At 40.5% G+C, this 11,439-nt stretch overlaps 2 protein-coding genes across 3 annotated transcripts in view; one reads left to right on the forward strand and one right to left on the reverse strand.

Moving 5' to 3' along the window:
• osgep (O-sialoglycoprotein endopeptidase) overlaps positions 1–11,439 on the reverse strand; it is an 81,830-nt gene that overhangs the window by 27,536 nt on the left and 42,855 nt on the right. The gene's annotated exons all lie outside the window — the stretch shown is intronic.
• On the forward strand, positions 2,094–11,262 carry selenoo2 (selenoprotein O2). Its single transcript, XM_072673857.1, has 9 exons — positions 2,094–2,560; positions 4,527–4,730; positions 5,629–5,806; positions 5,975–6,105; positions 6,522–6,799; positions 8,085–8,247; positions 10,208–10,393; positions 10,655–10,811; positions 11,036–11,262. The coding sequence occupies exons 1-9, from the start codon at positions 2,094–2,096 to the stop codon at positions 11,258–11,260; spliced, it is 1,989 nt and encodes a 662-aa protein (XP_072529958.1). The 3' UTR covers positions 11,261–11,262.

Below are 11,439 nucleotides of genomic sequence, written 5' to 3' on the forward strand. Positions count from 1 at the left end.
TAGCTTGGCTTAACAACAGAACAAGGCATGATTTCATATATCTGTTGCACTGTGTAGATGTTATGACAGAATGAAGACTTAGCTTGTCTAGTTTAACATGAAAGTGATGTGAGCAAGCCCTACATCATTCCAAAGTGTAAGGATGTTTGCTAGATTGTTCTGACATATTATGCAGATAACATGGACCAATTAACCAGTCTGAATGCCTAAAAAAATCAAAAACCTCCTCAGACAAATGCTTGGCCAACCTTACTGTGTTTAATGTTTTTGTTGTTGTTTCTTTTGTCAGTTTGTAAGCCAGGAATGTTAGTAGTCATGTACACTAAGAAATAAAAATGGGTAAAATTCCTAGCATTCTTCTGGGTTTTTTTTTTCTTTGTTTTTAATAGAGTATTAATTTTACAGTACTGTTTTGTTATTTTAACATTCACTTGAAGCAACACTATGTATCATTTGTGTCGGAAAACAACAGCATCAAAATCATGTTGATATTCCACTGACTTACAACGACTTACACTGACTTAATTTTTACATTCAATTAAAGCAACACTATGCACTATGTAACTGGTGAAACAGGCATGAAAACACATGCAAGTCTGCGTAATCATATTTGTGTAAAATCCTGTTAAATTCCTTTAACAAGTACAGTCTGCATGCTTCTTTTACATTCTGTATCTCTCCACTAATAAAATGCTCATGTACACAGTGCAATTTGTGTGGAGTACAAATTAATTGCACTCCCCACCTGTAGGTTGTAAAAAAAAAATCATCAACTCTTGCATAATGCAATTTTAACTGGAGCTATACTGAAAGCATCAGTAGCCAAATGCTATAAGAAATAAGAGTTTTTCCACCTTTTAGGACAATTAAAACAAGTGTGTTAAAGTATCACTTTGCTGGCTGCACCAAACACTTTTATCACCTACCTTCAAACGGAAACTTTAAATGAAAATTATGAAAATGAGGGGCTTTATTCCTATAGTAAGAACCTTTATTAAGAATGGAAGCAGGTCCTAAATCTTCAGTCCCCGAGGTGGTCAATAATCTTGGATTTCTTAATGACCTCACACAACATGGATTCATGACTTGTCAAACAAGTCTAGACCTGTAATCACCTGGATGATTAGATTTTTTCCTTAGTTGAGTGCTACTGTGAAATTCATTTATAGCCTACAAGACAAATGCAGAGTAGTCTCTCTCTCTCTCAAGCACATACACACCCACTAACAGTTTGTATCCCTATCTGAATGAGGTATTACCTTCAACATCTGTGTTACTACAGCGAAATACTGCTATAGCTACACTTAAATCAATCATAAACTGAATCTCATCTCAACTCCTCTTTTCAGTTTTCAAGAAACAGCAGCAAATGTTTTGCTGAAGGACGTGATTTAAAAGCACACCATTACTGTGCTCCATTACAAGCTTCCTGTAGCTGCCTGCATCAGATTTAACATCCTGACGCTGGCCTACAAAGCCAAAACCCTAGCTGATGGCAACGCCCTGTATATATATATAACATTGAATGACATAACGAAATGGTATCACACAGGTAAATGCGATTTTTATATAAATGTTTTTTCATAGTTGGCTCCAATACTAGGTTAATCAATTTCTGCTGTTAGCTCCTGCCACTGTTGCGCAAATGCAGATATGCGCCGCTTGGGTGGTCGATAAAGGCCCGGGTGCTTCAGCATATTGCACATTGCACGCTGGTGTCAATGTTTGTAGCTTTAACTAATTTTGCCAAAATAATCAATGAATACATTTTAAAATCAGAATCAGATACACTAATGTATTTCCACTCTTACCGACCGCCCAAAATGAGCAGGGGGTGTTCTGGACACACTCTAGCTGCGTCTCAACATCTCTAAGTGTATTTATTAGCGCAGTATGTGAAGCCTAAAAGTAAAGTGGGTGATTCGGGACGCAGCCTCGAGCTCTGTCTGCGGCAAAGCCGCTTTGGTGCGTCACCCTGCTCCCATTAATCCTCTTCACGGATTAAATGACCCCGGGCTCACGCGCCTCCAGAAATCGAGCCTCCGCTCTAGCCCACCGAAGCCACGGGCGCGGTGTGTACTCTCGTTCTCACGATGATGGTCCAGACGGGTCAGACGCCCCTGCAGCGGCTCTCTTTTAACAACGTGGTTCTGAGGAGGCTGCCCGTGGACGGCTCTCTGGAGCCCGGTTCCCGCACGGTCAGAGCGGCGTGTTACTCTCGGGTTCAACCGCAGCCTTTAAGCAGCCCCCGCTTCGTGGCCGTGTCCCCGCGGGCCCTTGCACTGCTAGGTCTGAGCGCGGAGGACGTGCTGGCAGACCCTCACGGAGCCGAATACCTGAGCGGCTCCAGGTTACTGCCCGGCTCCGAGCCCGCTGCCCACTGTTACTGCGGACACCAGTTCGGCCTGTTCGCGGGGCAGCTGGGCGACGGCGCCGTGTGTTATCTGGGGGAAGTGGAGGCTGGCGCTAACAGCACGAACTGTGCAGACCCCCAGCTCGGGAGTCCATGCGGGCGGTGGGAGGTTCAGGTGAAAGGAGCTGGACTGACTCCATACTCCAGGTAAACCAGCTCTGCCTCTGTAACTCAGGGGGCGAGCATGACATATGCCTACATCTGACATAGCATAAGGTTAGTAATTTCAGTCATACAGTTTTTACTGCTCAACGGGCTATTTATGGAGGCTTGATTCATTCTTTAGCTGAAAGCACTTGCACATGATTAGTCCAAAAAAGATTAGCTCTACTAACACTCTACTCTACTAGCACTACTGTATTGTAGATAACTCTCCTTTATCAGAGGAGAGACAACTCTCCTTTATCATATATCTCTAAATATATAATGATTAAATGAACAATTAACAAACAGGACTTAATAATCACATGGGTACAAAAACATTAGCAGAAAGGTAAATGTACAAGAGAAGACTTTTACATACACCCATCATGAAAATGAAGCTCATGGCATTGTTGGATCTTCAACGATTTCTTTAAGTTGTTTTTAGAGTGTACAGAGGGTGTACAGCTTTAAAAGGCACAGGCTGAAAATGATACATATCAGGTCAACAATATACATACATGCCTAGTATTTGGTCAAATGTCATCCAGCAAATTTCTTGACCATATGCTTTTTTGCTTCTGTCAGAATTCCAGTTGGATATTTGACATTTTTCTTGACCGAGTTCAATTAAATAGTTTTTTTCCTGGCAATGACCCATCTTTGAAACACAACCACAAATATTTTGAATAGGGTTGAGGTCAGGACTTAAAAATGTTAATGTTAAAAAAGCTTAATGTTAGCTCGCATTATCCACTCCACAACCAATTTTGTATGTGTATTTATGGCTATTGTCCTGTTGAAACACCTAGTTATGTTTATGTTTCAACTAGCTAATGGTTTAGGGTTATGCTAAATAATTCTGAGGTAGTTCTTAGGGCTTAAGGCAATGTGTGCATGTGCAATAATCACATTGCAGGACTTGCAATGTCATGTAAGGCAAAGTAAGTTTAATGCTAGAGCTGTTTTCCTGCTTGAAACAGAGAGACAATCCTCAATGTTCTCATTTTCAGTGAAATTTCTACCAAAGGCAGATAATATCTATCTAGTATAATTGATTATACTTCGGTCTTGGACACACAGAGTTCATTATTAATATCATCATGTTGGTTCATTTTATGTCTGTATTCAATGTCAATTTTTCCAATATCGTGCAGCCCTAGCAGTCCCACTTCATTATTCCATCCACATTGTGCAATGTACTAGCTCCATTAGTAAAACATCCCCAGTGCATGATGCTACCTTCACCATGCTTAAAGTTGGTAGAGTGTTCTTGGTGCCTCACCTTCATCTTCGAACATACCTCTGGTCATTGTGGTCAAACAACCAAATCAAGTATCATCTGACCATGAAATTACCTGCATGTTCTTCATCCATGTGTTCAGCTGCAAATTTTAGTGGAGCCTGAATGTCGCAGTTTTGGAGATAAACGTGACTTGCAGACACTGACACAAATGTTTCACCACTTCGGTGCCAGGACAGGAAAAGATGTGGGTGCTTGTCTTCCGTGCATATTAAAGGATGATGGGTCAAGCCGAGCCATACTTGAAGCACAAAGAAATCTGGTTTTGATCATTGCCTTCGAGTACAGAGGGACTTCTCCATTCTTGGCTGTAGGTTTTGTAGGTTTTGAATCTTATGCGGGCAGCTCCAGGAAGCCAGTGAAGAGAATGCAGCAGACGAGTTACATGGATGAACTTAGAAATATGGAACACAAGTCATGCTCTGGATCAATTGCAAGGGCCTTATTGTACACATTGAAAGACCAGCCAGAAGGGAGGTGCAATTGTGAAGTCTTGAAATCACAAGAGACTGAACAAGCACCTGGGTGGCCTCTCTAGAGAAGAAATTACTCCACATGACATTCCAAATAATTACAAATATCTACACTACATAGTGATGCACGCCAGTATGCAAAAACGCCTGTCTGTAAAATGCTGCAGTGGACTCTCCATCTGTTTTGTCTTTGCAGGCAGTCTGATGGTCGTAAAGTGCTGCGCTCTAGCATCAGGGAATTTCTGTGTAGTGAGGCCATGTTCGCCTTGGGCATTCCCACCACTCGAGCAGGGTCACTGGTGACATCTGACCTTTGCGTCCAGAGAGACGCATTTTACAGTGGCAATCCCAGACCGGAGAAGTGTTCTGTAGTCCTACGCATTGCACCCACTTTCATCAGGTAGATTAAGATAGATTAAGTTGTTTGAATAGCATCCCAAACCATCCCAGAGATTTAATATTGATTTGAAAATGTGTGAAAATGGAAAAAATTTACTTTAATGTTTATATGGAATAAATTTGTATTCCATATAAACCCTGTATTTCAAGTGCATTTCACGTATGACTGTGCACTATACTTGTTTTATACTATGGTGTACAGACCATTGCTTATATTGTCATTTTGTCTGACCAGTCCTCAGAAACCCTTATTCTTATTTTTATTCTGATCCGACAAATTTGAGCTGGATAGTCATCATTCTGTAGTTGCAGCCTTTTCAAATCATGGATAATAAATTGTTTATGCTGTTAGGACATAATGCACCTGGCAGATGAAGCTCTTCAGTTTTGAACAGAGTGCTTTTGTGAAATAACACATTTATAATTTTAGCTCAAACCTTGGGGCAGACAGAAATCCCTTTGACTAAAAGCAATGAGCTTAACGAATGTTTTATACCAGGTGTGTCCAATCAGTTAGTCTCGTCCACACAGGGCTGGTGTGGCTGCAGGTTCTCAGTCCAGCAAAGCTGGGACACACATGGTTTACAAGACAGTAAACCATGTGTGTCCCAGCTTTGCTGGACTGAGAACCTGCAACCACACCAGCCCTGTGTGGACGAGTTTGGACAGCTGTGTTGTACTATGCATAGTTGGATAGACATTGCCATCTGCTGGTAAAGTCTGTTATTACAGTTGACCTGAACAATGATCTCAAGCATGCATTTAACTCTAGGCAAGCCTATGTTGTACTTATAGGTACACACCAAATGTATATTCTTTGCTTTTCATATTTTTTCACAGTTTTTTTTTTCTATTTACTCAGCCATACAGTATAGATAATATTTTTTTCATCACTGCAGATTTGGCTCATTTGAAATTTTCAACCCAGCCGATGACTTCACGGGAAGACAAGGTCCAAGTGCTGGTCGCCATGATATTCGAGCACAGCTACTCGATTATGTCATTGAGATGTTCTACCCAGAGATCCAGGCAGGCCACACAGACCGCAAAACCAGGAATGCTGCCTTCTTCAGAGAGGTGGGTACTGAGCAATCTGACAATACATAACTGTATCCTTCAAGCCTGTGCCAATGCATTTGCAATGAAGGTGTCATGTGTATTACACACAGTGCTTTAATCCCAATGTCTGGAAGCTTTTCTTTTGTGTTTTTTCTCTCCACCTACTTGGTTACTTGTTTTCTGTAGGTGACTGTACGGACTGCCAGACTGGTCGCCCTGTGGCAGAGTGTGGGATTCTGTCATGGAGTTCTCAACACAGACAACATGAGCATCCTAGGCCTCACCATAGACTACGGGCCTTTTGGTTTTATGGACAGGTCTTTCAACATTTTAACACTTTTTTATAAAGTTACAATACCCTCTCTGTTGAAATCAGATATTAAGTAATAACAAGACAAGACAAGCATATGAAACACACATAGTGACTGTGAGCACATGTGCCTGGGCCGGTGGGCAGCCATTGCTGCGGCACACTGGGAGCAGAGAGGGTGAAGGTCCTTGATGAAGGGCCCAACAGTGGCAGTGGCAGCGGGTATCGAACCCACAACCCTGTCATCAATAGCCTGGAGCTCTAACCGCTCTAACTGCTGAGCCACCACTGCCTATTGACTACTAATATACAGATTATACTGAATGTCAACAATGAATGCCCAACAAATGCAAAGCTTAAACTTTTGAATCCCTTGTGAATACTAATGTTTTACTGTGGCATTCTGCTACTACCTAAACTTAGGTTCGACCCTGAGTTTGTGTCCAATGCTTCAGATAAGAAGCGGCGCTATACATTTGAGGCCCAGCCATATGTATGCCGCTGGAATCTGGCACGGTTGGCAGAGGCCCTGGGCTCTGAGCTGCAGGCGTCCACAGCAGGAACCATCCTGGATGAGTTTATGCCTCTGTACAAGAGCTTTTACCTGGATAACATGAGGAGGAAGCTGGGGCTGCTGAGACGAGAGGAACCTGAAGATGAGGAGCTGGTGGAGGATTTGTTGAAGGTCATGTACAATACAGGTATTAATAAAACTTATACATAGCATCTTTTGTTTGAACCCGACAATTTGTCACTGGTATTTGTTCATAGTCAGATGTCCTCTGCAAGATCAGCTGTTTAAACAATTTATAGTTTTGCATGTCTTCTCTTGGTTTGAGCCCTGGGTTTTACAGACTGCATTTATTGATAAAAAAGAAAGAGCTGACAAACAAAGATTGAGTTGCCAATGGGAGAAAATCATCGCCAATACAACAATGTGGAAAGTATTGGTCTAGCAATGAGACATCACACCTAGGTTGACCTAGGTAAACAACAGCATGTGTGTGAAGACTACAAGTTAGAGCATAAATATAACATAAATAAAAAAAGCATAAATATAGAGGCCATATCACAACATCAGTAGTTAGAATCTGAAAGCCAGATTGGAATTTGCAAAATGAACCACACATCTGGACGTTTTATGGACTGATACGAACAAGGATCTGCTCATATGTATAGCATACAAGCTCATTCATTAAGCATGGGGTAGTGGAGTGGAGTAGTGGTAATTTATGATGGTAACAGCAAAATTCATATCTGGTCATCAGAATCAAATCAGGTCCTCAGAGCATGTTTTCCTATTCGCAAGGAACTTCATAAACGTCCTCCCAAAAGCACAATACCAACACAGTGATGGACATCATCTGGGATTAAAGTGGAAGGTTTTAGACTGGTCTAGTTCATTCCTAATCTTTAACCCAACTGAGCCTGCATTTCAGCTCCTGAAGAGGGGACTGAAGGGAGAAACCTCCCCAAAACAAACAACTAAAAGAAGTTGAGGTACAAGAAGAATGTTTGGTGATGTCAGTGTTGTTAAGACTTACAACAGTAAATCCTTTACAGAGACAATATTTTCAGCATATCAGTCATTTCAGCATATCAGTCCCCCATTGAAGTACATTTCGGGAGATCCAGTACTTCAAGATTGCCTTTCTTGCCAAATGTAACTTTTATGACCAAACTGAACACCTTCATATGTACATGTACTGATATTTGTAGCACTTCTTAGGCATTGCAGGGAACTCCAGCCTAATTCACTTCTCAATCACAGTGTGTAGAACTGCCTGTGTAATATAAAATTGACTTTCCCATCTGTGTCTGTATGGAATTTGTACTTGTGTTACATTTTATTACTTTGTACTTGAGCTCTTAATATATTATTTACCTCTTATTTATATTTAGCTGTTTTTTACCTGTGCATTTGACATTTTACTTGGGTGGAGGAGTTGTGGCAAGTTGTGGATTTAAATGCACTTTATGTACCAGGTGCAGATTTTACCAACACCTTTCGTTTGCTGAGCCGTGTGTGCTGTCCCCTGGTAGAGGAGAGTGGTAAAGGCGATGTCGGGTCAGTGGTGGACCTGATCCTGGAGCAATGTGCCTCGCTGCAGGAGCTAAAGGTTGCTAATCATCCTACCATGGAGCCCCGGTGAGGGCACTTGTGCCGTATCTGTAAACCCCAGAGAATCTAAACACCTTATTTGTTTTTAAGTAAGGTGATATTGCTCTTGAGGACAAACAATATATACAAACAAATTTAGCCTCAACAATAACATTGACCAGTAATTAAGTGATATTTCCTCTTTGTTTGTTCTGCCCACACAGTTTTAGGTAGCCCAGTGTTATACACCGTTTCACTCAGTTTATTCAGAGAAAGATAACAAGGCAACCTAACCAAAGGAGCTCTCTCTCTCCTTTATTTGTTCCATTGTTTGACTGTCCATCCATCCAACCAGCCAAGTCAGCATTCCATGTGTGTACTCACCGAAAGCACACACAGTTGTAAAGTTCATATTATTTTCTTTAAAGGAATTTGGCATGATTACATGAGTTATCACTTACAGCAAATGCAGTCGATTGGTCAAAGCATGTTTATTTCTTTAGTTTAGAATTGGAGATGCTAGACTTAATCTCCATAAATGCATGCCAGAATTGTCTCTCACATCTAGATCCTTATTAGTTTTGTGTAGACAAATCTATAGGGTTGAGACAACATTATGACTTACTTTAGTAAAAAAAATATATATATATTGGGGTGGGGGGGGGGGTATTTTAACGTACAAAAAAGATTTTATTTATCTATTAATTGTTTTCCCCTTGTTTTGTAGTGTTCTGAAGCATGTTTTTATAGATTATATATTTTTGACGCAAGACAAATGTGGATTTTGCTGTGAATTTACTGAAATAAGGTTGGTGACAGTTGTTTGATAGCAATGTTAGCCCAGCATCTTCTGTTATTCTGTTATACTACAGAGCATAAATAGTTTACTAGTCAACCAATTATCCCTAGGTCATCTGTAAAAAGTTTTATATATTAATTGTGTTTTAGGTATTTATATTTAGTGAAAATTTCATAAGTGTGTTGTTTAATCATATTTTACTGTCTGTCTTTGAATACAATGCTCTCAGCACATGGCACAAAAAGTAAAGCAGGAAAACTGGTGGGTGCACACTATATATTTCTGACATACCTAAAGTCAAGTAGTCTAGTTAATTATGATTTAGCAGTTTTACAACAAAGTGGGAAGTTAGGTTAGTTTCTTCACAATCTCCAAAAAATATCATTATAATAATATACTTTTCAGAACTACTTACTATATCTCAGGCAGCAAGTCACAGACTGATTATTTTCATAAGTCATAATAAGTCAAATATGGTCTTTTGTTTGTAACTAAATGGTTGTCTGTGCTGTTTCTTCAGCAGTACATGTCAGCATTTCATGCACTATATGAGCTGGGAGGGGGCTATTATTATAGCTGTCTGTATTAAATAAGATGAATTTTGTAGGTAAGAACAGTAGCAGTATGCAGTATGTTCCATCCCATTAAAAATTAATCCCAGTTCATTCATTAAATAAAAGGGGTATTTTTTTAGGATGACGCAGTGTTTATTATGGTAACCACCTATTTTACCTGTACACATTGATCTTAAGATTACTTTTGCAGATTACTGTACAATGGTTAGGGTTAGTAGTTTGGTTGGAAATAGGTGTGAAAAGAATCTTTTATCTCCATTAAAAACAGGTACACAGGACACAGTCACATTTAAGTATAAGCTAAAATATTAGATATTTGAGTGGTAACAATATTACGTGAGCAACCTAAATGTTGATGGTACAAATGGACAGCTCCTATTGTTTAAGAACAATTAACTTAGCAGAGGTGCCTGTACAAATATTATAACTTATACTATAGGCAGGGTTTACTGTGGGGGCTAGTTTTAACATTAATGGATGCAGATACAATAAAAATGAATATGACTTGTAAAAAGATGTTTTGTCAAAGACGATATATATCAAAACTGTCCCATCCATGCAATGTAAGATGAAGCTAATATCCAATCTCTATGAACTAGGAGGGGGAATGTTGCATTTACATGTCTCTCCACAGTGAGCTGGAGATGATATTGTCCATGGCAGAAACTAGCCCAGGCTTGTTCAACATGGCAGCAAATCGTCCAGAGGTTGCCAAGCAGCTGGAGAAGATTGCCAGGCTAAAGGAGCTGTTGGAGACCAATCAGGAGGATCTAAAGGTCAAGCAGAGAGATGACTGGCTGATATGGATAAACAGATACAGGCAAGGAAGGGTTACCTTGCACTATGAATAATCTTTAATTCCTCTAACAGTTCTTTCGGGCACAAAGTGGTGAGTTGACTTCATCTGAGTCCAGGGAAGATTTTCTGTGTTTTGGTACATTTGATTTAGAAAGGATCACCAGCCTTTTAGAAGTGTGCAAGTGCAGTTTCTGCTGGATGTGAACATCACTGTGTACTTGCTGAACTAGTAAACAAGGGTCGGTACAGTGAGCACTCATTATCTCATATTATGTTTGCACAGGAAGCGTCTAACCCATGAGTGTGATGGCGTGAGGGACCCAACTGCTGTAGCAGAAGAGAGAGTTAGGATTATGGACTCCACCAACCCTGCGGTTGTACTTCGAAACTACATTGCCCAGAATGCAATTGAATGGGCTGAGAATGGACATTTCTCAGAGGTGAGGTTCTTTTGATTACCTTACTACAAATCTTGAAAACTCTCACCTGGGAATGATAGTGATCTACAGGGAAATCAATTGTAATATTTTACACAGTTTATAAAAGTATAATTATGCTGTTTACAAGATTTATACATATGAATAATTTTTTTTTCTCTAATAAAGAGGAATAGCCCAGGGTCAGACACTGTACTGGCATAATGTGATTTTTTTTTTCATTTTAGGTGCAGCAGCTTCTCAAAGTTCTAGAGAACCCGTACTCTGTCCAGACGGACCTGAAGCTGCCCATCTGGTCGGTGAAAGGCACGCCATGTGAGCCCAGGGGCTCTACATGGCTAAATGTGGTGGATGGTAGAGAAAAGCAAGGCGCGGCTGGCATTGGCTGTCTTCCATATAACAGCAAGCCTCCAGAATGGGCAAGAGCAATCTCTGTCACATGATCTTCCTAAAGCCTCCCTGATAAACATGCTTTACCTCTGCAGAGAGGGTGCGCCTGAGTGGTGGAAGTGTCCATCTGCCCCTTTTTTCTCTGTTTCTGTAAGAGGTGAGTTTTGTTCAGGGAGGCTTAGCAGTTCAGGACACTCCCATCTATAAATCAGACGATGCACAAATACAGACAGGATGTGAT

The sequence above is a fragment of the Salminus brasiliensis genome, chromosome 2, assembly GCF_030463535.1.
Source record: "Salminus brasiliensis chromosome 2, fSalBra1.hap2, whole genome shotgun sequence".
NCBI lineage: Eukaryota > Metazoa > Chordata > Actinopteri > Characiformes > Bryconidae > Salminus > Salminus brasiliensis.